This window comes from Balaenoptera borealis (assembly GCF_965194805.1).
Source record: "Balaenoptera borealis genome assembly, chromosome: X".
NCBI classification, from domain to species: domain Eukaryota; kingdom Metazoa; phylum Chordata; class Mammalia; order Artiodactyla; family Balaenopteridae; genus Balaenoptera; species Balaenoptera borealis.
In genome coordinates, this window is record NC_138881.1 from 12,851,226 (window position 1) to 12,878,919 (window position 27,694).

At 41.6% G+C, this 27,694-nt stretch overlaps 1 protein-coding gene across 1 annotated transcript; it reads right to left on the bottom strand.

Annotated features, from left to right (window-relative positions):
- ACE2 (angiotensin converting enzyme 2) lies at window positions 1–27,603 on the bottom strand. Its single transcript, XM_082375734.1, is given in 13 exon segments — window positions 1–978; window positions 3,083–3,277; window positions 5,194–5,310; window positions 6,686–6,786; window positions 9,886–9,944; window positions 11,165–11,337; window positions 11,749–11,871; window positions 15,896–15,994; window positions 18,390–18,534; window positions 21,077–21,303; window positions 23,905–24,074; window positions 27,066–27,085; window positions 27,088–27,603. Coding segments are annotated over 13 exon segments (1,608 nt in total). The 5' UTR covers window positions 27,158–27,603; the 3' UTR covers window positions 1–869.
- Window positions 27,604–27,694: the final 91 nt, after the last annotated feature.

Consider the following 27,694-nt stretch of genomic DNA (forward strand, 5'->3'; position numbering starts at 1 on the left):
TGTGTAAATCGAGTATTTACTGAGTGTCTGCTTCGTGCTCAGCACCACTCAGACATTGTGGGCAAATACAAAAGATTTAAGAGATTGGGAGCCCACTTCAGAGGGTGACATTCAGTTGGGACCTCCATGCACTCCACAGTTAGAGAGCAACGAAGTGCGTTTCTATCACGGGTGCTCTGGAGGGGGGTTCACGGAGGCCCCTGGGGCTAGTTTGATGTTGTCAGGAAGATGGTGATCAAGCAGCTTGGAAGTGAGAAGGCGGTGTCCTCCAATGGCTCTCTGGGTTCTTCTCTCTTCTGTAGCCCTGTCACCCTGAAGAAGGCATGTTCCAGTCCAATCATCACTGGGGGAAATCACTAGAGTACTTAGATCAAGTTAATGTGAAGAGAGCATGACATCCTTTACACTTGAATTAAATCCAAGTGAACAGTGCGTGCTGTTCTCCATCCCTGCAGCTCCATCTGTTCACAGGCACCGTCTTTAAGAGCGATCCACCCAGGTTCCACACCAGAGCCCAACACCTGCTCCTGCCATGTCTCCTTTTTTTTCAATTCCAGCAACACAGCGGACATTTCCATTTCTATTACCCCCGAGCAGCGTGTGAGGCCAAAGACAAACTTTCTCTATTCTCAAATAGAAACACCTCTTTCAGGAAACAGAAAAGTCAAATCCTGAGGCAGAAACAAATACTAAAGGCGATGCAAGTGAAGATGCCCTCTCCTCAGGCATGTCTTCTTTGGACAGCTTTTCCTGAACAGAGCCATAGCTTTGACATTTAATGACATCCTTATAATCTCCTATGTTCTGTACTGTGAAATTAACATTTACATACAATAAGATCACCTCAAGAGGAAATAAAAGAGATTTTTCTAAAACGAAGTGTGAACATCACCACTATTTTGGAATCCTGAATTATTTTCTTCTTTACTCAAGTCCATGGAGATATAAGGATTTTCTTCACTGCTTGCTTGACTTTTCCTGTTAAATAAAGTGAAATCACCTTAATATTGTGATCTTAGAATGACACGGCCTCGCTTGGACTCCACTGGGCCCAGGCATCTTTTTCGTCTCAGCATCTAATCACCTGTACTCATTTGCATACCAGTCCCCTCTCAATGGACTATAGGCAGCCAGAGTGCATCGGATTCACTTCTTTAGGCCCATGATTGGTCGGCACGATGGCTGGCAGAGCACAGGAGATTGGTTAGGGTATAAGCTCTGGAGTCAGAGAGCAGGGGGCTCTGTGTCTCAGTCTGCCTATTCGGCAAATGATGGCAATCATGTGAAGCCAACGAAATAATGCTGGCAGAGTACTCACGGTACTCGGCATGTAATCCTCAATAAATGTTGACCATTATTATTATTTTTAGGAACTCAGTGGTCATTCAGCCAATCACTTCATTTTAAAAAGCTTCCCCACTAAAGTATCAACTTCCAAAGTATAAAGATCAGGGTAGGCCTGCTTTGTAGTACAATAACCAGCTTTAGAAACCAAGCATATATCCTCATGTGTTACTGACTAGCCGTGCAAACTTGAGAAAGTTTCTTGGCCTCTCTGAATCTCAGTTTTATATATACATGAAGATAATTACATATTTACATCATACAATCACTGAGAACACTAATGTAAGAAATACATGAGCAGGGTTGACAGTCTTATTTTTCTATGTACCTTCTATTAACATAGTGTGTAGCATGAAGGAGGGGCTTCCAAATAATTTCTTTAATGAATTAACTTTGGAAGAGCGTCTCATGTGCAAGTTTTTAGTATGTAGAGGAGTGCTTCTTAAACTGTAATGTGTGTCCAAGTCTGCAGGTCTTACTAAAACACAGATTCTGATTCATTGGGTCTCCAAAAAACTGATCGTTTTTCAGAAAGACTCACAGACTTAGAAAACAAACTTATGATTACCAAAGAGGAAAGGGCAGGGAGGGATAAATTGGGAGATTGTGATTAATATATATACACTACTGTATATAAAACAGATAATCAACAAGGACCTACTGTATAACACAGGGAACTCTATACTCTGTAATAACCTATATGGGAAAAGAATCTGAAAAAGAAGAGATATATGTATAACTAAATCACTTTGCTGTACACCTAAAACTAACACAACATTGTAAATCAACTATAATATAAAATAAAAATTTTTTAAAAACCGATCGTTTTTGTTGGCTTTGGGAAGGGAACTTGGAAGCAAAGAGTGACAGAAGACTCTGTGTATCCTTTTGTACTTAAAAAATTTTAACTATATGAATGTATTCTAGTAAATGCCTATTTTTAAAAATGAAGTTACTTGGGAGAACAAATAATATAGTGAAGAAAATTGAGCAAAATAGACTAGTGCGTGTAAAAATTAAAGAACATGTTTAAACAACCGAAAGTGTGCAGAGAGTTTTGTTAGGTGCTATAAAATATGATTAACTTCAATGATATAAGCCCAACAAACGTAAATGATGTCTCAAGGTCAGAAAACAAATCTAGTGGCAGGGCAAGACTATACATCAGGTCTCCGGTGATTTAAATCCTCCATGAACTTGGATCTTCAACTCAAGAACAAATTAGAGGGTGCCTGACCCATGAACTGAGGGGATAGTAGGGCGTCTGTGCTATCAGAGGAGGGATGAAGAGGATTCGAGTGTAGCAGTTTGAAGCAAATCTCAGAGCTCATTCTTGAATGATTTCACAGTTCAAATCCATCACTAATCCAGCCTCTAAGGTCAGTTCTGGACCGAGGAGGACTTATCAGCTAGGATAATGCCCTGAGCCCACTCACTCCTGCTGGGCTTGGAGTGCCTCTTAGCAGTGGGGCAATGATGCTGTGGGCCAGGCTGGAGTTTACCAGGGCACACCAGCCAACTCCAGCCTGGACATGTCCTGTACGGTGGGGCTTTGCTAGGGAGGCAAAGTGCTGATGAAATCTGGTAAATTTCTAGGGGAAGCATAAGAATATTTAGCTGCGAAATTGTCCAAGTAAGAAATTGGCTTGTACAACCTACCACTTACTGCAAAATTTCCAGTTAGTTTTCCCTAAACCTTTCTGTTTTAGGCTAGATAAGTCTAAGAAAGGTCACTTACTCTCTTCGATCTCTGATCCCAGTGAAGATGAGCACGGCAATGCCAATCACTACCACTCCCATCACGGCCCCAAAGATAATCAGCCATATGGTGACAGGTGGCTCATAAGGGGGTCCCAGCGTCGGCTGAATCCCCAGAAACTCCAGGCTGTTGTCATCCAGGCGGAAAGCATCATTGATACGGCCCCGGGACATCCTATTCCCAAAAGCAAAACACTTAGGCAAAAGAAAACTGTGTGCAATTATTTACTCCTTATATCATTGTTCCCAAACGGAGTTGATAAGGCTTATCCTAAAAATGTATACCTAAAAAAGCAATGAAATCAAAGTAAATAACCAGGTTCAGTGAAAGATTTGAGTTTTGACAATTATACATCTTTCATATCTTGTAACCTAGATTAGGTTTGGAAACAGCTCCATTGGAAAATTAGGCTGCAAGTGTGGAAACGTGCAAATGGTTGGCATTTGTTCATCTGTGACTCCTGGGTTGTAAAGGCAAAGTTAGCATGTTTGGTAAGAATTTCCCTTCTGTCAGGGTATGCCTACAATGATGTTATATCAAATAATGGAAAAGGACAACTGCATCCACCTCTTCTACAAATGAATCAGTCCCTCTACACAAGTCTCCACAGTTGTATTTTCCAAATGAAAGGTGTTGACATCCAAAATTATCACTAAAAGGCAGCACTGGGGAGGAATACAGGGAAGGAGGCTTTGCCAAAAAAAAAGGTGAGGATTATTTTTAAAACAAAAAACAGTGAAATGTTCAATATTCTAGATTGAAAACCAAAGTGTCTGGCATCACATCCTCCTGCCCTTGGGTATAGGGCAGGTCAGGAGGCGGTCAAAGTCCACCCAGAGAGCCAGAGAGAGAGAGAGAGAGAGAGAGAGAGAGAGAGGTCAAAGCAGCATTAGCCATGTCACCCCTGGCAACCTCTGCCTGAAAGAGTCTGGGCATTCTGGAAACAGGAAGTTTGAGGGCCCCTGTAGCTTGCAGGAGGGCGGGGCTCCTTCATGATGATCTCAGCGGGCGCTTTTCCCCAGGACAAGTCATGTGGAGGCAGCCAGTGAGTCTCTGGGCGTGCTCCGGTTGTAAACCCCACTAAACCAGATCTTCTAGGCCCACTCTGCCCAGCAAGTCTTGTTTCTGCTTCCGAAGATGAACAGCAGCTCAAGAGTGCCACCTAGTGAGCACTTCCTGTAGTAGTGAGTAGCTTAAGCCTTTTTTTTCTTTCTTTCTTTCTTTTTTTTTTTTTTTTAATGACAAGGGGAAACACCTACATCTATCCATTCTTCACTATTGCTGTTTTGGGAAACAGCTGAGGCAAATTGGGAAAACTGTTCCTTCTGAACACTCACCACCAATAGCAAGTCCCTCTTTTGGTATGGAGGCTAACCAGTGTCTAAGGAATCCTATCCTTGCCCACCTTGTTTCAGACTTCGGTTAGTTAAATGGATCCTACATCAAAGTCCCTACAGCAAATGATGGCGACACCTGCCCACGTGCCCTCTGCTCTTACCATTTTCCGGGTGTGCTGGCCAGACTTCCTTCAGCCAGTACCTGCTGCCTTTTCCCGAGAGCATTCTCAGGCCACAAGATTCAACCCTGTCTGCAGGCCAGCAATGCTGGGAAATTAGTCTCCCCTGTAAGCAGTTCTCAACCAGTGACTGATGGGAGGTGGTGAATAAATACCCCAGCTCTGATGGGACAATTGAGGTGCATATTCTACGCCGTCTCCCAGAATTCCCAGCAGAATGGAGCTCTAGCTGCCCACAGCGGTAACTTGCTCATAACGTGTCCTTTACTACCTTCCTTCCATTCTGTCTCCTGTCCACATTCCTCCATCCGCGCTTCTTGAGGTCACCTCCCAAATAAACTACTTACACTCAAATCCTTGTCTAAGGACCTGCATCTGGATAAACCCAATTAAGACAATCCCCTTGCTATGAGATTCTGGAATTAAAACCCAAGTTTTTAAGATGAGGAAAAACATGTAAATGACTCAGAAGAGTGCCTGGCACTGTAAAAGCACACCAAATATTCGTTACTGCTGTTGCTGCATTGGGGGACCCCCTTGCCCTGCTATCATGCATTAGAAAGTAAAATATCACCTGATAGCCTCTTCAACTTCAGTTCTAGGAATGATGTCAGACACATTTTTAGGTGTAGTGACAAAGAAGTTGAAGGAGATTCTTGGTTTCAAGTCACTCACCCACACGTCCTTCTCCCTGTGGAGAAACAAAAGAAGCATCTTCCCTGGTGGCACAGAGGACACTGTACAGAGAATGAAACCTTCTCCTGCTGGTGCAAAGGAGATGGGAGGAGGATCACAGGGTAAAGTAGGGAGACATGGGGCAGGGCCCGTCATGGAAGGATGTAATTGTCCCAACAAGCTTAACACTGCCCAAAGCACACGAACTCAACTACATAAGGTGTGACGGCAAGTCTTGGCGCTGTTAGTTCTGCCACCATATAAGAACAACAGTTTGGGTTTTTTTTCCAATCATAGAAAAATTTCAAACTGAAAGCAGTAGCAGAATCAGCAAGGAATCGTTGATATCTTCGAACCTTGCCCCTCCCAGCAAAAACCGTCATGTTACCCCCACGGTGAGGGTGAGGAGCGGGGTTTACAGTACGATGTGACAAGACTCTGCTCTCACAGCTGCCAGACTGACCCTAATAAAACCCAAGGCAGATCACAGGGCTCAGATCCTTTCTCACCCAGAAGGAAAGCCAGTGGCCTTAGAACGGCTTGGGAGGCGCACATGAACTTTCTTCTCGCCTCCCCACCCCCCTGGCCCAGTCCCACCATGACCACATCTCCCACTGGTCTTCTATTAGCTCACTGTGCTCCAGCCACACTAGCCTCCTTGCTGTTCCTTCAACAGGTGAAGGATATTTGTTCCTCAGGATCTTTCCACTTGCTATTTTCCCAGCTGAAACATTTCCCCACATAGTCTGCACCTCTGACTCTCTTTCCTGTTTCAGCTATTTGCTCAAATATTAACAAGGCTTTCTCTGACCATTTTAGTTAAAATTGAACCCTACACACACACACACACACACACACACACACACACACACACACACACACACACACACCCAGCACTCCCTAGCTCCTTTCCTGTTGAATTTTTCTCCCTAGCACTTATCACCATCGAATTCTACTACTTACATATTTACATATTTTGTCGATTGTCTATAACACACACACACACACACACAAAACAGATACATTAGAATATAAGCTCATGAATGAAAGCAGAGATTTCTGCGTTTTTTTTTTTTCAGTGCTGAGGGTGGATGAGAGCATTTGGGGAAAAGAAGGGGAGAGGAAAAGAGGAGAGAGGAGGGAAGGGGGTGGAAAGGGAGGAGAGAGGCGAGGAGAGGGCCATTTAATAATAACAATGCTCTTGTCACCTACAAGTCAAATAAGTCACAATCATCCCTAAATAGACTGGCCCAAATTCCAGGAGATCAAAGAGATTTAAAAGTTATTAGGAGGTTTTTCTTAATTTCACTTGAATAAAAGTTGAAGCATAATATTTTCTTAGACCCAAGAGTAAGGGAAATACTGATTGAGAGCACAGCAAATCAACTCACCCAAAAGGAATGGTCTCGTTTCTGACTTTTGAAAAATACTCTCTCATGGCGTATGCAACAGACGACCGGAACAAGTACATTTCATTGTCATTCCATTCATACTGCAAATTCAAAACAAAAACACTGCTCAGTAGAGATCATGGGGTACATTAAAACCTGATATTCTAAAAGCTTTTTTTTTTGATCGCGCCGTGCATCTTGTGGGATCTTGTGGGATCTGAGCTCCCCGACCAGGGAATGAATCCACGCCCTTGGCAGTGAGAGCGCGCAGTCCTAACCACTGGACCGCCAGGGATCTCCCCACAAGCGTTATTTTTAAATTGTCTAATATGCCAAAGATTCTTGCTCTGCATGAAGTCAGTGACTTCCAACTTGAGTGTGCATCGGCATCACCTGGAGGGCTTGTTAAACCACTGAATCCTGGGCCTGAGCCTCAGAGTTTCTAATTCAGAAGGTCTGGGAGGAGACCCAAGAAATCGCATCTCTAACAAGCTCCCAGGTGGTGCTAATGCTGCGGGTCGCGCAGCCACGCTTTAAGAACCATGGCGTTCACTGCCCTTTTAATTTAGTTTGATGTAAGCTGAAATAATCACCCGGAGGGAAGGTTTATAGGTGGGAGTCATGTGAGCCATTGGTTTTGGTTAAAATGTCCATATACTGTAGACAAATGTGCTGAGTTTTTACTATTTTTATAGTAAACTCTTGGATATGTGTTAGTGTAAAAAAAAGAAGAAACTTGAGGTTCAAAGGAAAAAAATTTTTTTGTAAACAAGGTAATTTGTTCTTGTTTTTCAGTGCTAAACCAATGGCTTGTGTATTTGCATAGCCCAGGAAAAACCTGTTCAAACAGAAAAAAAGCGTTCACTCTTTCCTCCAGTAGATGGCAGTAGAGATCATGAATAGCACGAAGTTTGCATCTCTCCTTCCCCTTCTAGGAAAAACAATTCTGAGATGATCATACTAAGTGAAGTAAGCCAGACAGAGAAAGACAAATATCATATGATATCGCTTATATGTGGAATCTAAAAGGATGATACAAATGAACTTATCTACAAAACAAAAACAGACTCACAGACGTAGAAAACAAACTTATGGTCACCAAAGGGGATAGCGGGGAAGGGGGATAAATTAGGAGATTGGGATTAACATACACACACTACTATATATAAAATAGATAACCAACAAGGACCTACTGTATAGCACAAGGAACTATACTCAATATTTTGTAATAACCTATATGGGAAAAGAATCTGAAAAAAATATATGTGTATATGTATAACTGATTCACTTTGCTGTTCACCTGAAACACATTGTAAATCAACTATACTTCAATTTAAAAAAATGTAATTACATTTTCAGAAGTAAATCTAAAATTTTAGCTGTTTAAAAAAAAGATTTCATTGTAAAGCAACTATACTCCAATAAAAATTAATTTAAAAAATAAATAAAATAAATAAAAATAAATTTTAAAAAAGATTTCAAAGGATTGCTACATTGACCCCAGCTTGATATCACACAGCTGTTGGAAAAAGTTGCTTTAATAGTAATAATGATATTATTAATATTATTACTAATATTCTGGTTACTATTTCTATATTCAAAAAAAGCAAAGGCCAAGTTCCCAAATTAGTGTCAAAGATCCAGGTGGACTTTGCCATGAAATAGCTTGAACTGGGCAGTTATTCAGGCTAAAAGTATGGTTCTGGTCTCATCAAAGCAACCTGTCATTCAGTGAATAGGCCTCAGAATGTTACACCATCAACCCCTCTGAAGGTTACTGATCCCTCACTGCATGGAAAGAGAACATGGGGACACATGTCAAGAAAAAAGAAGATAATTGAAAAGGATCCTGACCTACCAGATCCTTTAAATTAAAATAATTAAATTTCATTAGTCCAAGGAAGAGCTAATAAAAATATGACAGAAAGAGAAATGATCCCAGAGACACTCAATGATTGTTAAGAAATAGGAACATGAACTTTTAGAGTTTGGGAAGTGATGCACTTCCATTTTTATTATTTCTTTCTTAAATGTTCCTTTTTTACTCCTACTATGTTATTTATGTTTAGATGTCTTACTTATCTATGAAAATTACACTAAAATACACTACAACTACTGTGGAACCTTGGACAATATTTAACTTCCCAGGAAAAGTAAGGGGGTACAAATGCCATCTTTGGGTCTATCCAACGCAAAGAACAATTTTCTGTAGCACCTTGGACTGTTTTATCCAATAGTGCCAGGCTGCCCTCTAATCCTGCAAAGCCTGCAGGATGCCACAAGCCCACCCACGCCTTTGATCCCCATCTGCCTGGGGCGACCCTCTCCTCTCCTCTTTCCCAATCAAAGCCGCTACTGCTTCAAACTGGATAACCTGAGACAGGTTGCTTCAAACCGGATAACCTGAGACAGGTGTTTAGGAGAAAGGAATAGCTGATTAAAGTAATTCACATGAAGGTGTAAGTAATCTGATTTTCTGTAAAACATTCTGTTGTCCTGAAATGCATCTCTACATCAGTGGTTCTCAAACTGTGCCGTAATCAGTCACCTGGGGAGCTTTGATGACTTGATGCCACACCACAGAGCAATTAAGTCAGAATCTCTGGGAGTGGGATTCAAGCACTGATATTTTTCAAAAATCCCAAATGACTCCAGTGTGCAGCCATGTTTGAGAAACTGTGTTCTAAATCAGAGCTTCCCAGTCTTTATTGCATCTACAAACCCACCGGGGGGCTTGTTAAAATGCAGATTCCGATTAAGCAGGTCCAGGGCCGGGGTCTAAGATTAAAACAAGCTTCCAGGATATAGATGATTGACTAAGACAAAACAACGCAAAACTGCCTACAGTGCTTCTAAGAGCAAGCAATCTCTCAAAACATAACCATGTCCTCTTCCTCAAATACAAGTAATGGTGATTAGAGGGAATTGGGAGGGTGGGTATTTGATACTTAAGATTGGATGTTTTCTTATTGATCTTCATAACACCTTCAAAGTCACAAGGAAAGAGGAGGCATAGCCAATCCAATAAGGAATGAATGTGTTCCTAAAAAAAACAACCCCAAAGCCAAAGGGCAGAATCTAGAGCTTTTTAAGAGAACCATGTATCCTCTCATCTTTTAGACCACACTGGAATGGGCTTGTTGTGCCCTATTTAAGGGAATGCGTTGAAAAGTCATCGACGCGCTGTGTAGAATACTCACAGCTTTTTCTCCAAGAGCTGATTTTAGGCTTATCCTCACTTTGATGCTTTGGTCAGAATCTGATTAAAGAGAAATAACAGACTGTTGTTACAGATGACACATTGACCATGTGTGTTTATTTCCTTCCTCTCCCAAGATCCCACTAAAGTGATAGTAAAGGAATTTTTTAAGGTATAAACACACTTTTGGAAAATGAGAAGTTATGGAGGAGTGGCAAGTGCTTTCACAAGGGTCAGGAAGCCATGCCCTAATGTGTATACACAGGCAGCACAGACCCCCAAAGTCCCACAGAATCCTGGAGAGGCTTGGGATTCAGGTACAGTAGGGGGTGGGAAGAAGATACTGGACTGAAAACAAGGGGAATGAAACTCAAGGTCTGGTTAAAGACACTTTGGGGAACAGTTGATGTTCCTACCCCATGAGCTCTTGCTTAGAAAGTCACTTGGAGGCTGTGCTGCAGCAAAGCAAGAGGTAATTCACGAAAGAAGACATGGCATCCAGGAAGCAGTGGATTCAACCCAGGACAGCAGCAAAGGGATGACTCAGGATGAAAACTGTGGTCCAGATTGAGATAGGAGGACTCTAAGAGGGAGTTCTTTAGGAAAAAATGAGACTGAAAAGAATAGATATGTTGGAATAGTTGAAAAAGATGAATGTGACGTACATAGCAAATTAGGCATACAAAAAACATGAGACAATAGAAACTCCAGGACAAACAAAAAACCACATAAGAAAGGATATAAAATAGTATATTGGTTCTGCAAGCATAATGATGCAAATATTGATAACTTCTCTATGAAAAATTGTGTTAAACCTAATTGGGAGAATGAGAAAAGGAGGCAGAAGAGTAGGCAGAAGTGCATGCCTAAAAGTGAGCTATAGGGAAATGACAATATAAACAAATTGTTTAAAAATATGAATGTGGCCACCAGAAAGAAGAGGCAATAGCATTAAAATTGTTAAAAGTACTTGTCTTTGAAGAGCAGGATTCGAATACAGTGGGTTGGAGACTGTTAAAGACTCTTTTATTTTAAATATGGGGCTAGTAAAGCAGACTTGAAAAAGAGAGAGAGAGGTAGTTTTCACTGTGCCAGGTACATAGTAGCTGCTCAACAAATGTGTTTCCTCCCAGATAAAATGGCAGCTACCACCATAGTACAGGGGCTAAGTAGAGGGAGAACATATTCAGCTGTGTCACAGTCCCATGAGACTGGGGCCAGAGAGCACTAGGGGAAGCAGAAAGTGGGCAATTAGAAATGTGTCAACTCGATGTACTCACATGGAGTCCAGTCTGTGCTCCATCCCACAGACGAATTCCTGTTCTGCTCTTTCAGCCAGGTCAACAACGGCTCAAAGTAGTTGAGCAGTGGTTTTACGTCCATAGTCTTTACTCGCACAATATTTTCCAATGCTAAGGTCCAGGGTTCTGATTTTCCAAGGTGCAGCATTTGGCTACATGAAAAAAGGGGAGGGTGGGTTCAGGGCCTTTTGAGGGATTCCAGATGTACACCCACTTACATGTACAATCTATGCTTTCTCCTCTTTGGCTTGCCTAAGTTTGCTCCTGGCAAATAAGAAAAGAAGCCATGTTAACAGATGTATTCATCCTTCAATCTCTCTTCCCCTCCAGTTACTACAAAAAGAGCTCTGTAGTTATGACATGGAGAGAGGAGGTGGCCTGTCCAGCCATCACATGGTCCAGGTTCCTGTGTGACCACGAAACAAACATTTAATTTGTGGATGAGAACATTTTGAGGCCCCCAATTTTCTTCTAAGAACAAAGAAATCAAATTCAAACCTAGGCATGGAAATGGGTAAAATTAAATAGGAATGAGAGGTTCAATATTTTGAAGCATCTCTTACAGCAGCCTTTGCCCAGCTTCGGTGGAATTTGAGATATCACATTTGTGCAGGGGACCTTCATGTTTAGCTGTTTGACAAAGGGCTTCATGAAACTGGAATTGATAAATGGTCCTTGTGTAATATCTGTAAAAGAGATAAAGAAAAAAATAGTTGTCCTGTGTTTAGTTTCTGTGGTAGAATCAAAGATTGGGGCATATATTTAAATGTTGAAGCCCTAGTAACCAAAGAAGTACCAGTTAAACCTCTTTTCCCTCCAGAAAGACCCAAACATGAACCCTACAGACTCATCATACTTGCATTCATGTATCAGCTGACAAAAAGGCAGTATTATTTTGTTAAATGTTAGCTCACATTTGTATTGTGTTTTACAGATTTATAGCCTTTTCATATAAATGATGCCAATCGGTCCTTATGGCAGATCAACAATATTATTTCCACTTTACAAATAAAGAAACTGAGGCTCGGGGCTTAGCTGGTGGTCCAGTGGCTAAGGGTCCATGCTCCCAATGCATGGGGCCCAGGTTTGATCCCTGGTCAGGGAACTAGATTCCCACAGGCCGCAACTAAGAGTTCGCATGCCGCAACTAAAGATCCCGCATGCCACAACTAAAGAACCTGCATGCCACAACTAAGACCCGGCGCAACCAATTAAATAAGTAAATAAAAAAGAAAGAAAGAAACTGAGACTCAACAAATTCAAGATCTGGATCTAATAGGGGAAGAACATAGGTTTTGGGACTTCAAGTTAAAAATGCTTTATTACAGATATTAGTTGGCCTGCCGGTTCAAGATGGCAGAGTAGAAGGATGTGTGCTCACTGCCTCTTGCGAGAGCACCGGAATCACAACTAACTGCTGAACAATCATCGACAGGAAGACACTGGAACTCACCAAAAAAGATACCCCACATGCAAAGACAAAGGAGAAGCCACAGTGAGACGGTAGGAGGGGAGCAATCACAATAAAATCAAATCCCATAACTGCTGAGTGGGTGATTCACAAACTGGAGAACAATTATACCACAGAAGTCCACCCACTGGAGTGAAGGTTCTGAGCCCCACGTCAGGCTTACCAGCCTGGGGGTCTGAAAACGAGAGGGGGAATTCCCAGAGAATCAGACTTTGAAGGCTGGCGGGATTTCGACAGCACTGGGGGAAACAGAGACTCCACTCTTGGAGGGCACACACAAAGTAGTGTATGCATCGGGACCCAGGGGAAGGAGCAGTGACCCCATAGGAGACTGAACCAGACCTACCTGCTAGTGTTGGAGGGTCTCCTGCAGAGGCGGGGGGTGACTGTGGCTTACTGTGGGGACAAGGACACTGGCAGCAGAAGTTCTGGGAAGTACTCCTTGGCGTGAGCCCTCTCAGAGTCCGCCATTAGCCCCACCAAAGAGCCCGGGTAGGCTCCAGTGTTGGGTCGCCTCAGGCCAAACAACCAACAGGAAGGGAACCCAGCCCCACCCATCACCAGACAATCGGATTAAAGTTTTACCGAGCTCTGCCCACCAGAGCAACACCCAGCTCTACCCACCACCAGTCCCTCCCATCAGGAAGGTTACACCAGCCTCTTAGATAGCCTCATCCACCAGAGGGCAGACAGCAGAAGCAAGAAGAACCACAATCCTGCAGCCTGTGGAAGAAAAACCACAATCACAGAAAGACAGACAAGACGAAAAGGCAGAGGGCTATGTACCAGATGAAGGAACAAGATAAAACCCCAGAAAAACAACTAAATGAAGTGGAGATAGGCAACCTTCCAGAAAAAGAATTCAGAATAATGATAATGAAGATGATCCAGGACCTCGGAAAAAGAATGGAGGCAAAGATCGAGAAGATGCAAGAAATGTTTAACAAAGACCTAGAAGAATGAAAGAACAAACAAACAGAGATGAACAATACAATAACTGAAATGAAAACTACACTAGAAGGAATCAATAGCAGAATAACTGAGGCAGAAGAACGGATAAGTGACCTGGAAGACAGAATGGTGGAATTCACTGCTGCGGAACAGAATAAAGAAAAAAGAATGAAAAGAAATGAAGACAGCCTAAGAGACCTCTGGGACAACATTAAATGCAACAACATTCGCATTATAGGGGGTCCCAGAAGGAGAAGAGAGAGAGAAAGGACCTGAAAAAGTATTTGAAGACATTATAGTCGAAAACTTCCCTAACATGGGAAAGGAAATAGCCACCCAAGTCCAGGAAGCGCAGAGAGTCCCAGGCAGGATAAACCCAAGGAGAAACACGCCGAGACACATAGTAATCAAATTGACAAAAATTAAAGACAAACAAAAATTATTAAAAGCAACAAGGGAAAAATGACAAATAACATACAAGGGAACTCCCATAAGTTTAACAGCTGATTTCTCAACAGAAACTCTACAAGCCAGAAGGGAGTGGCATGATATATTTAAGGTGATGAAAGGGAAGAACCTACAACCAAGATTACTCTACCCGGCAAGGATCTCATTCACATTCAATGGGGAAATCAAAAGCTTTACAGACAAGCAAAAGCTAAGAGAATTCAGCACCAGCAAACCAGCTCTATAACAAATGCTAAAGGAACTTCTCTAAGTGGGAAACACAAAAGAAGAAAACGACCTACAAAAACAAACCCATAACAATTAAGAAAATGGTAATAGGAACATACATATCGATAATTACCTTAAACATGAATGGATTAAATGCTCCAACCAAAAGACACAGGCTTGCTGAATGGATACAAAAACAAGACCCATATATATGCTGTCTACAAGAGACCCACTTCAGACCTAGGGACACATTCAGACTGAAAGTGAGGGGATGGAAAAAGATATTCCATGCAAATGGAAATCAAAAGAAAGCTGGAGTAGCAATACTCATATCACATAAAATAGACTTTAAAATAAAGAATGTTACAAGAGACAAGGAAGGACACTACATAATGATCAAGGGATCAATCCAAGAAGAAGCTATAACAATTATAAATATATATGCACCCAACATAGGAGCACCTCAATACATAAGGCAACTGCTAACAGCTATAAAAGAGGAAATCGACAGTAACACAATAATAGTGGGGGACTTTAACACCTCACTTACACCAATGGACAGATCATCCAAACAGAAAATTAATAAGGAAACACAAGCTTTAAATGACACAATAGATCAGATAGATTTAATTGATATTTATAGGACATTCCATCCAAAAACAGCAGATTACACTTTCTTGTCAAGTGCACACGGAACATTCTCCAGGATAGATCACATCTTGGGTCACAAATCAAGCCTCAGTAAATTTAAAAAAATTGAAATCATATCAAGCATCTTTTCTGACCACAATGCTATGAGATTAGAAATGAATTAAAGGGAAAAAAACGTAAAAACACAAACACATGGAGGCTAAACAATACCTTACTAAATAACCAAGAGATCACTGAAGAAATCAAAGAGGAAATCAAAAAATACCTAGGGACAAATGACAATGAAAACACGACAATCCAAAACCTATGGGATGCAGCAAAAGCAGTTCTAAGAGGGAAGTTTATAGCTATACAAGCCTACCTCAAGAAACAAGAAAAATCTCAAATAAACAACCTAACCTTACACCTAAAGCAATTAGAGAAAGAGGAACCAAAAAACCCCAAAGTTAGCAGAAGGAAAGAAATCATAAAGATCAGAGCAGAAATAAATGAAATAGAAACAAAGAAAACAATAGCAAAGATCAATAAAACTAAAAGCTGGTTCTTTGAGAAGATAAACAAAATTGATGTGTATAAAATGGATGACTAATAAGAACATGCTATATAAAAAAATAAAATAAAATTCAAAAATTCAAAAAAAAACCATATTAGTCACTCAAAATAAATAAATAAATAAATAAAAATACTCTATTACAATCACCCTGCACTCTGTCAGTGACAAGAAGACAAACAAAAATATATTTCTATTTCTCCCAAGGATACTATAAATTCCCTGATGGTGGGAGAAAAGATCTCATGTAAGTTTTATTTAACTCAATACATCGTGTTGAGTTAAATCGAATTGAAACTGATCATCTATTTTGAGGATCTAAGGGGGAGGTGAATGGAGATAGAAAAAGAAATTAGAGTTGTCACTCTGTCCACAAATCCTAGAAGTGAAACAGAAGAAAACTGTCATTTACCGGATGAATGAGTAATCTTCAGCAACGTGGAACAGACACGCGGGGTCACAGTATGTTTCGTCATGGGGCAGAGGCTCCACCACCCCGACTATCTCTCGCCTTTGGGGAAAAAAGAAGATACATTAGCTCTGGGTCACTCATCGTGAGAAAGTATGGATGGTGCCATTAGTGCAGTGTCATCAGCCAATGGCATTTCTACTGAAATTGGTTGTCAGGTGAAATTGAAACAGTGTAAAGAATTACAGAATAAAGTGCATCATGTAGTCATCTCTTTATTTTTTAAATTCAGCCAGTCTACAGCATTGGAAAATAGCTGTACCTTCAAAATACTAATTTAATAAAGTGCATTGCGTGGCCAAAAACATACAGTGAAAGTCCTAATAATTCCTTTCCGGCACCACATTTTATGGGCTCCTGGTAGGCGGAATTTTCTAAAATTGAAATCTCACTGATTCTTCAAGGCTAGCTCAAGTGTCCCCTCCTCTGTGAGGCCTGCCCCTGCTCCCAACCACCTGTCAGCACAGTGAACCCTCCAGCTCCCTTGGCCTTCTCTAGCTCTGCCTCCTTTGCCATTTCTCTCTCCGTTTTGTAATTATTCACATACAGCTCCTTCTTGCCCTGGAGACTTGAGCACCTAGCGGGCGGGGCTGTGTTTTGGTCATCTTTACAGTTCCAGTGCCAGACACGATGGCCAAGGCTAAGAAAAGACCTCACATGGATTCACTGAATGCACAGAGTAATTAATGCATTAATGAATCATTTTAAGGGTCTGATTCCATGTACCTTTGGAAATAAACTAAAAGGGATCAAAAATTAATTCAATCAGAAAAAAAAGGTAGGGAAACCATGTATTTGGCCTTGTTTAAAGTGAGTACATCCGTCCTTTCTGATTGTGGGATCATGATAGACATAATTTCAGTACTACTCAAATGCTAGCAACAGCTACTACAGATGCTGCCTCCTCCCTCCCAAGGAGGGTTTATGTCACCAGAGAGAATCTTGGCAGAAGAGTGGCACTGACTTCAACTTACGGATATGGGGCTGAATGTTATAATGGTAGATCTTCACCACAGAGAGGAAAAATAAAGAAAAATAATTGACAGGAGTCTGACTAATAGATGGTGAGGAGAAGCTTTCTTTCTTTTTTTCCTTCATTCATTCGTTCGTTTGTTCATTCATTCCTTCTTTCCTAACTTCCTTCCTTCCATCTTCTTCTGTAATACTTTCATCATTTATTTCATACTTTCATGTGCCAGGCACTGTGCAAGGCACTTGGGATACGGTGATGAATGAGGTAGCGCTGAAACTATTGGAAGGAATCGCCCTCTGTTGCCCAAATACAGCAGGCTCTCACTAGCTTGGAATTCTCTCCCTTCCCCTCTACATACCCCTGGTTAAATCCCACATCTTTCTCAAAGCTCAATTTGGATGCTTCTCCTCATCTGACCTATCAGCCAGGGTTTTGGATCCCCCCTTGGATGCTCATGGATGCCCACATTCTCCCATCACAACCCAACACGTTGCAGCGGTTTCATTTCCCGCATTCCTCCATAGACTACAAGTTCTTTGAAGCCGAGGAGAACATCAGAAATGATCAGCATCGGATTCCCCAGTGCTTTACCTAAAATGTGGGGTTAATATTTTTGTTTCAAAGAATGGACAAAAGCAAAAATAAAAATGAATGAATTGATCACTTCCTAAATAATATCACAGGTTAATGGGTGCCTCAATACTTAAGATAGAGCATGAGAAATTATGTCACTTGACCCTGCTGGGAGGTGGGGCAGAGCCAAGGAAACATTATCTGAGAAAGCTCCCAAATGGAGACTTAAAAAATAAAAAGGAGGCAGTTAATGTGGTGTGTGTGTGTGTGTGTGTGTGTGTGGTATGTGATGGCATTCCCCTAGCCTGAATACACTTCTCTCTCATTTTCACATATTTAGCCCCACATCACTAGATTTCAAGATTTAGCCACTGAAATCCCAGTTATTCTGACCAGGAAGAATTCTCTGAGAACTCCAGTGCTAGTTGTCTTAGGTGGGTTCTCACCCAAACAGACCCTGAGACCAGACCCTGGGACGTGATCCCAGGAAACACAGGCAAAGGAGTGAGGAAGTGAGACAGGAAAAGGAAAGCAGCCCCCAAAAGGTGTGTTATCAAGCAAGTCACCACAGTGGGTAACTGGAGCCTTTTCCCACTGAGGAACTCTAGGATCCCATGTAGAGCACTCACCTCAGAATTCTCCCCGCTGAGGGCGAGGGAGCTGAAGTACTTATCCACCAATTCCCATCACACATAGTTCCTCAGTCTTTTCTCCATAGGAGGGTTCTAGTGACCAGAGGAAGCCCTCAGGCAATAAAATACAGATACTGGTACTAAGTATATGATGTCTGTGTGTGTATGTGAGTGTGTGTATACAGGCCAACCAAGTGCTTTTAAATAAACAGCAAACTCATGAGGAAACATTTTACTGATTGCATATTCATTGACTTACTTCATCTCCCACCACTTTTGCATCCACTGCTCCTTGGGTATTTCACCCTTAAAGACCATCCACCTCCACTTTTCTAACATGTAAGTAAACGGTAGAGTTCCAACAATTTGAAGTGCTTGTTTGAGCAGGAAGTTTATTTCTGTTACTGAAAATAAAATGGGAAAGGATAAATATTAAGATGAGGGTGACAGTGGATGTCTTGTATTAGATAATTTCCTAATCTCAAGATATTATTCCTCAAGATATACTTACTATAAAGATGATCACATGAGAAATATTGACAGTGGACATAATAATATGTATATATTCGTTTTCTCAGCTGAGGGATTTGGAGTAGGGTGAAGCCTTGGATAGATCAGGTTAAATAAATCCACAAGGAACCCCTAATCCTTTTTCTTTATTAGTTTCAGTTGCCTTCCTTAAGTACTTCTTATCAGAGCTAATCAGGGGTATTTTATCTACTTTCCTAGTCATACTGTTTATCTTTTTTGTTTTTGTTTTTTTTTAATTTATTTATTTTATTTATTTATTTTTGGCTGCGTTGGGTCTTCGTTGCTGTGCGCGGGCTTTCTCTAGTTGCGGTGAGTGGGGGCTACCCTTCGTTGCGGTGCGCAGGCTTCTCACCGCGGTGGCTTATCTTTGCCGCGGAGCATGGGCTCTAGGCACGCGGGCTTCAGTAGTTGTGGCTCACAGCCTCCAGTAGTTGTGGCTCACGGGCTCTAGAGTGCAGGTTCAGTAGTTGTGGCACATGGGCTTCGTTGCTCTGCGGCATGTGGGATCCTCCCGGACCAGGGCTCGAACCCGTGTCCCCTGCACTGGCAGGCGGATTCCCAACCACTGCACCACCAGGGAAGCCCCACACTGTTTATTCTTGTAAGCTCCATGAAGGCAGTGACTGTCAATTCTCATTCAAGACTGTATACCTAGCCTGGTGTCTGCTACATGATGTCCTCTGTGAGTCTTTGCTAAATAAACAAATATTAAACAGATGTGGCCAAAAGCCAGTAAACCAGGGAAGGGAAAAAACAACAAAAACGAGCCTCCCTAGAGGAAACCATCCACTGGATAATCAGAAGTACAATGTACTTTAAATTTACTGACATCTTCCTTACCTGAGTTTAAAATGCTTTAACGAATTATGTTATTTCATTTATCCTTTATTATTGATGTAAAAAGGCAGTGGAGCTCATATCTAGTGCGTAAATGAAGCTCACTGGAATGTAAGCAGAGGGATATTATCTACTTGGCACACCAATGTATTTAGTGTCTTTTAAAATGCTTTACACATAGTAAGTGCTCAATAAATAGTTTTGGAAGAAGAAAGGAAAAGAGAGAAGGAGAGAGAGAGAGAGAGAAGGAATGAAGGACCTTATTTTGTTTAGCATCATTCACAGATCAGGGCCAGAGCCAAGGAAAGAAGCAGGAGTTTTTCAAATCAGTGGTTTAACCATGCCTAGTACTGTCTTAGTGATTCAACCATCTTTGACTGCTGTCAAGGAATATTAAAAAATGATAAAACTAATAATGGTCTGTTAATCGACTTGAGAATGATACTTTAAAATTAGGAAACAGGTGTGGTTACTGTGAACCCCCTTTCCTCTGTTGCTCCCTTCATGGGAGGATGCCACTACTTGTCTATTACCCACTGGGTCTGTGCTCACAGTAACTTTTTCAGACATGATGATGGCTTTACACTGACCTACTCCCAGGTCCTTGTGAGATCATCAGGGTCTGGAGCCAGAAGTCAAGGCAAAGTGAATTGCCCACACAAGGATGGAGCTCATGACCTTGACCTCATCGACTAAATGTACTAGTAGGCAGACCTGATGTTTATGTCCCAAATTGTTAAAATGAGGGGAGAGAAATACATGGGAAAGAAGAACATATTTGGCTCTAAGTGTCCTCCTTTTACAAGAAAGAATCCTCACTGAAAAATCTGGATCTCATGAATATTTGTTGTGTTCCGTCAAGTCCAACCCATCCAAAGAGAAACAGGCTGCCTCGGGCAAAGATGCTGAAGGATAGCCTGAATCTGAGGGGATGTTACAGGGCAAATTCATGCTTCAGCCACATGAACAAAACGTTTCAGTCTCCTCCAATCTTGATATTCCACCACCTGTTCCTTAAGGACTCCCAAATTTCAAGTTATACTTTGCTTTGCATAATATTATGGGAAAAGTTATAGATTAGGGCTCTGGTTCCGGTTCTGCCATGTTGCTTCTTGACCTTGGGTTAATTATTTTCCCTCTCATGTCTTCAGTTTGCTTCCTCTGCAAAATGGTTTTTAGAATCTGTTCCAGCTCCACTGTTTTGGTTTTTACCTAGAACTGGGGGATTCAGTCAGAACTCTGACACTAATTAGCTGGGTAACCTTGGATAAGCCATTTCAGTTCTGTGGGCCTGTTTTAGCATCTTTTTAAAAAGCTTCTGTTAGATGGTTCTTAGAGTCCCAAGACCATTCACTTAGTTACCTCTCTTATGCCCTTTTCAAAGATACAAAACCAGAAGCTGGCATATTATGCTATATACTTAAAAAATTTTTTTAACCAGTAGCAATTTCCAGTTACCCATAAATAACTTATATTTTACATGGCAAAAATTAAATATATCCTATGCATGACAATAAATACCTTTGCCCATGTCAGACTAAAGAATACCCAAAACAGGCCATGAAAAAATGTCCGTACCATTGTCTTCATAAAAATCAGGTGGCAGAAGACCAAGGGCTTTCAAATAGTGAGGTGTAGCTGCAGAAAGTGACATGATTTCCCCAACAGCTTCATGGAAACCTTCATTAGCTCCATTTCTGAGCAGGAAGGGCTGTGTGGCATACGCCATGTCATACTGGATGTGCCCCATCTCGTGATGGGCTGTCAGGAAGTCATCCATCGTCACCTTTGTGCACATTTTGATCCTGAACAAAAATGGGCAAGATTAAAATGAATCTCACTGAATTTCATTTAATCATCACAATAGAGTTATATGGGATTTCCATAGCATGGATCACCTTTCCAAGATTTATTCACCAATGATTCTTGAGGACCTATCTTGTACGTCCTAGAAACTGTACTAGGTGCTCAATATAAAGTGATGGGCAGGGCTGAATCTTGTCTTCCTGATCACAGACTAACAGAAAGGACGATAAACAGAGTCATCTACTACAAAAACTCTGAGGCAAGTACTCTACAAGTGATCAGTAGACATGGCCTTGGGCACAGCAATGAGTAAATGGAGGCATAGTCTTCTGGAAGCCCCAGGAAGGGCATAACTCAGGATGCAATGAGCAAGCTGGACCTTGATCAACATGCAGGGGTTTGCCAGGCAAATGGCAGGGAGGGACAAGAGACTGACATTCCTAGAAGTGCTCAATGAGGATGGCTTGAGAAAAGAATGTGGCATTCAGGACACAGCCAGCAGTTTGGTACAGCCAGGACATAGTAGTAGTAGGAGAAAGGGCTAGAAATTGATATTTGGGAATCATTAGCAGGTAAGTCAGGGAGTGGATGTGATGGCCCATGAAGCTGTGTAGGATGGCAAGAAAAGAGGGCCAAGGACAAAGCCCCAGGAGGTCCCAGGATGTACAGGGTGGAGAGAGGAAAAGGAGACAGAGAGAGAAGTCAAAGAAGTCCAGAAGGAATGACGATGCAGACACCAGTGAACAACAGCACTTCAAAGACAACTCCTCAACACTGCCCCATGCTGTTGTGGCCCAATGGTATAAGGATGGCATTTGGCAATTAGGTGCTGGTCCTTTTCAACTTGGCAAGAGCAATTTCACGCAGATGAGTGTAGGGGTCATATTTCAGCAGGTTCAGTAGTCTTCCCACCACTCTGAGCACCGCGTCATCCCCCTGATAAATACCCTTTAAGGACTCACGCTGCTCAGGAATAAACTCAACCTCCTTTGTACACCCCAATATGACCTCCTTCTCTAACTTGGTTTTTCTCCATACTCTTTTGGCGCAATTATAAGAATAGCTATTATATAGTTAATATCTACTGTGTGTAAGATCCTGTGCTAGGAAGCTTACATACACTTAACTCATTTTTCAACTTCACCCTAGTACTGGACTTGGTGAGCTATGGCCTGCAGCTGGCCACCTGTTGTGATAGATTAGGCTTTACTGGGACACAGCCCTAACCATTTGTTTCTGTATTATCTATGGCTGCGTTCATGCCACAAGGGCAGAGATGAGTAGTTGCAACAGAGACCTGCAAAGCCTAAAGAAACTGTTTACTATCTGACCCTTTATAGGAAAGGATTGCCAACCCCTACTCTAGCGCATGCAGCTGGGGCCCTGCCTAGATCTGCTTTACCAGAAAGATCCACCCATCTCCCAGTTGTCTGAGTCCTGGCTGTTGGCCAACAGCTGCTTCCTTCTTTAGTGTTTTTGGCTAAATGGGAGGTGCCTCAACCAGGAGGTTGTATGGCCCCATACTTTGGGGCAGTCCACAGCCAATGACTGAGTAATATGGGGTACAAAAGGCCAGTCCTCTTGTCTCAAGATGTGACCAACTCTGTGGTACAAATCATGCTCCAGAGAGCCCCATGGGATCAGGCTGAGGCCAAGTCTCTAGCAGAGACCACATCCTTACTTAACTCTTTCCCCTGCCCCATCCTGCTTCCCTCACTCCCCTTTGCCTGCAAGCTCTCCCTCAGTGAAACATGTGTACAAGAATCTCCATCTCAAGCCAGGGAACCCAACCTAAGACACTCACAAACCTGCAAACTGGGAATTACGATTCCACTTTATCGATAAAGAAACTGAAACGCAAGAAGGTTAAATACCTTGCCCAAGGTTGCCTAGTCATTAAGTGACACAGCTGGGATTAGAAAGCCTGTGCTCATTCTGCCATTTCACACAGACCCTCCTTCACACGCCCTTTATTCTAGCCTAACCTGCTGACTCCAGTACACAACACTGGTCCTGCCTCTCTGCATCTGATCCTGCTATTCTCCCAGCCCGGTGTCCCTCCCAGCTCTGTCTGTCCAAACCCTTCTTGTCTTTCAAGCCCAACTCAAATGCCACCTGAAAAGCCCTGTCTGACCCAAACCCCTATTCCAGGTGTGGTCACTTATCTTCCAATTCTCCATGGAGTGTTCTCTGTGTTTCTCTTAATGACACATACCAGCTTATCTATTCACCTGTCCTAGCTCACTCAGAAGAGGGAAACGGAGGTGGGTATCAATGCCTGACTCACATATCCATCTTCCATAAATCTTGCACCAACCCTTTCCTAATGGGGGCACCACCATACCCATGACCATGCAACTCTAATGGGTGCATATCATCTCGGATGAGGCAAACTGTCTAAAGGTTCAAGTTAGGGCCTGCTGACAATCCCCTTTTCCTTGGAAAGCCCAGATGTGCTCTCATGGACTCCCAGCCTTCATTCAAGGAAAATTCATTCGTCTCTTCTGTGCTCAGAGGAGCAGAGAAGGAATCCAAATTCATCCTCATCCCTCCATTGTCTCCCATTTTAGTATCAGCTGTGTAAACATCAGCCTCACTACCTGAAGTCACCCTTCCCCAGGTCCCATGCTGTGGGGTGGCAGACCACTTTCCGGCCATCGCCTGGCTCAGTTAGCATGGAGTTAACCCAGAATTCTTGAGTCATATTAGGAAGGCCAATAGACACAAAGAACTTCTCAGCCTCCTTGAATATCCTCTTTGCATCCCAGGACTGGAAAAAAAAAAAAAGAACAGCATTTAATTCTAGCATTAAAATCACAGCATTCTTTCTGTTGGATATGTACAAAGGCATAACTGTTCTGGAAGGCAATTTGGCAACATGTATGGACAGCTTTCACAGCGTTTATACTCTTTGTCTCAGTAATCCTGTCTCTAGGAAATTCTCAGAAATTAGGTCGAAGAATTACGTTTAAAATGATTTTTATTATTATTTTTCAATTGAAATAATTTGATATATTGTGTAAATTTAAGGTGTACAACGTGTGAAATGATTTTTAATAGGGGGAAAAGTGGAAACAACCACCAGAATGGTTAAATAAATAATGATGCCTTTGTGGAATGGAAAATCTAAATAAATTAGATTTATAAAGAATTTTTATTGATATTTTTAATAATTTAATAGTGAAAAAGTAAAATATATAAACCACTTCTATGGTATAATCTTAATGAGGAAATACATTAAAATGTTAACAGTAGATGGGGTGAGATTATATGTGAAGTTTTTTGTCTTTATTCTTTATGTTCCAAGTATAAACACAAACGATAATGACCTTCTCTTTGCTAAAAACTGTTCAACTCAAGACAACAACCCTTGATTGATCTCCTTCAGTGGGCAAGGCCCTGGCATTAGGCTCATTAGAAGACACAAACAATAAAGCAGACATGAAGTTGCGTGATTTTGGAACCAAAAAGGCCCACATGTGATCCAGCAGCCAATGGGTAGGGGGGCCTTGGCTTCATAGCCTGTATGGGAATCTAAACTTTCAGAATGTTCTGGAACTGGAGAGGGGCAGCAGAAGGTGTGTGCGATTCAGCAAACTCTTCTGGGAACCAGTGTCTCTGGAGCTGACCAAGACTTCTTTGGAGATAAGGCCCATTTTCAGTCAAACTAAGTTAGTATAATTGGCAGATATTTAATGAATCACTTTTTAGTGACACAGAAAACTTCCTTTCATCTTAAAGACCAGTCAAGTTTGTTTTTTCTCCTATGTCAGCCTTGGGGATATGCAACTGGATATAACAGACACTATGGATATTTTCTTTGACCTTTAAAGGCTTAATGTCAGGCAATATTGCTATTGGTGAGTATGGCATTCTTAAGGAGAATGAACAAATACTAAAACAGTGTAGACTGGCAAGAACAGTTAACATCTGCTGAATGAAGAATGAATGGATAGAAAACCAGGCTGGAAATATTAGGAGTTCTCAGTTCCAACCTTAGTTATCACTGACTGTCTTTGTGACTTCGAACAAATCATTTACCCAAGCCTCAGTTTCCTCACCTACAACATGGAACTATCACAATACCTGTCCTGGCAGTCCCATAGGTTTGTTGTAAACATAACATTAGGAGAGATGGTGGGGGTGAAAACACCGTAGATAGGCTATGGAGCTACATAAAGATGGGCCTCTGCTGCTGCTCAACTGCCAAGTGGGGCTACAACAGCTGCAGGAGTTTAGGGGCCCTTGCAGCTTCACGTTTTCATTCTGCTATGGACTTTTCCTAGGAGTATGTTACGTAGGTGAAGATGTTCATTGCATTGCTGCTTACAGATTTAAAACTGTTAACAAGTAGTGCATAAATAGTAAACCATGGTGCAACCATCTGAAGAAATTTTACGCAGCCAATAGATGTATGATTATGGATCCTACCCAGAAATGTAGGCTATTAGCTGAATAAAGAAAAATACACAATTATAACTATAATATTATTTAATCAATGGAAGGGAACATAGAGAATTTAAACAATTATACCAAGATGGTAAAAAAAGATTATTTAAAAACTATTTTAGGGCTTCCCTGGTGGCGCAGTGGTTGAGAGTCTGCCTGCCAATGCAGGGGACACGGGTTCGAGCCCTGGTCTGGGAGGATCCCACATGCCACGGAGCAACAAAGCCCATGAGCCACAACTACTGAGCCTGCGCTCCACAACAAGAGAGGCCGCGACAGTGAGAGGCCCGCGCACCGTGATAAAGAGTGGCCCCTGCTCACCGCAACTAGAGAAAGCTTGCGCACAGAAACGAAGACCCAACACAGCCAAAAATAAATAAATAAACAAATTAATTTAAAAAAACCAAAAAACTATTTTAGACTTGTAATATTTTTAACAATAATGATTTTTAATATGCAAAAATCTTCTAATGATATCCGTTTTTTTTTTTTTTTACTATTCACAGAGATTACTGACTACTTAGCAATGACTAACTTTATTTTTCTTTAACATCTTTATTGGAGTATAATTGCTTTACAATGTTGTGTTAGTTTCTGCTGTATAACAAAGTGAATCAGCTATACGTATACATATATTCCCCTATCTCTTCCCTCTTGTGTCTCCCTCCCTCCCACCCTCCCTATCCCACCCCTCTAGGTGGTCACAAAGCACCGAGCTGATCTCCCTGTGCTATGCGGCTGCTTCCCACTAGCTATCTACTTTACATTTGGTAGTGTATATATGTCCATGCCACTCTCTCACTTCGTCCCAGCTTACCCTTCCCCCTCCCCATGTCCGCAAGCCCATTCTCTACGTCTGCATCTTTATTCCTGTCCTGCCCCTAGGTTCCTCAGAACCATTTTTTTTTTTTTTTAGATTCCATATATATGTGTTAGCTTACCGTATTTGTTTTTCTCTTTCTGACTTACTTCACTCTGTATGACAGACTCTAGGTCCATCGCAATGACTAACTTTAGAAAGAGTTATGGCAACCAGTTGATAATTCCACATCTTATTGCTTAATGGAAAACTCAGGTCATCTCTACTTTTAATATCTCTCAGCAAGATCAATACCATACTTATTCAAGGCACTTGATGTCACTGACATTGTAAACTACTTTTCCATGAAAAGACAGCTACATAAGAAATAAATTTAAATTAGCTTGAAAATTTTCTCATTTACCTGTTTTCATAAGACAAGAAGAGAAGGATGGCATAAAAAGAAATGAGGTCGAGGATTTAGATTTGGTTTTTAAGGTGTCTTCTTCCTACCTGGTTCTGCATTTCTTTGTAACATCTATGCTCGGTTTCTCTCCAAAGGGGACTGTCAAAGGGTACAGATTTGTCCAAAATCTCCCCCACATTATCGCCTATTAAAAAAAAAGATTTCGTTAATACGTGACAAAGACAACAGAAGTATAGACCTGATTTTACATAGTGCATGAGGTGGGATTGGTAAACAGGACACAGAGTATTCTAGATTTAATCTAGTTTCTGTGCTTCCTTTTCACTACCTCTTTTCCTCTTCCCTTATTTTATATTTTCAACATCCCCTTCTTTTTTTATCGCCTCTAAAAGGTTAAAATGGCAGGAGATGATGTGGCTAGGCAAAGCTTGTTAGGGAATCATCCCTGTTTCTCACATTTCAAATTACAATTCAAAGGCACAATGTATTAAATATACGGGACATCATAGCTACTATAGATTAGAAATAGATTTATATAGTCCCTCATCCATGGGACAAAATACTACAAATTAGACTATTAGTAATCTATGATATTGGATTCAAGAGAGATCATATAGACAGACTTGTGGTTGCCAAGGGGGATGGAGGGGAGGCAGGGATGGATTGGGAGTTTGGGGTTAGCAAATACAAACTATTATATATAGAATGGATAAAC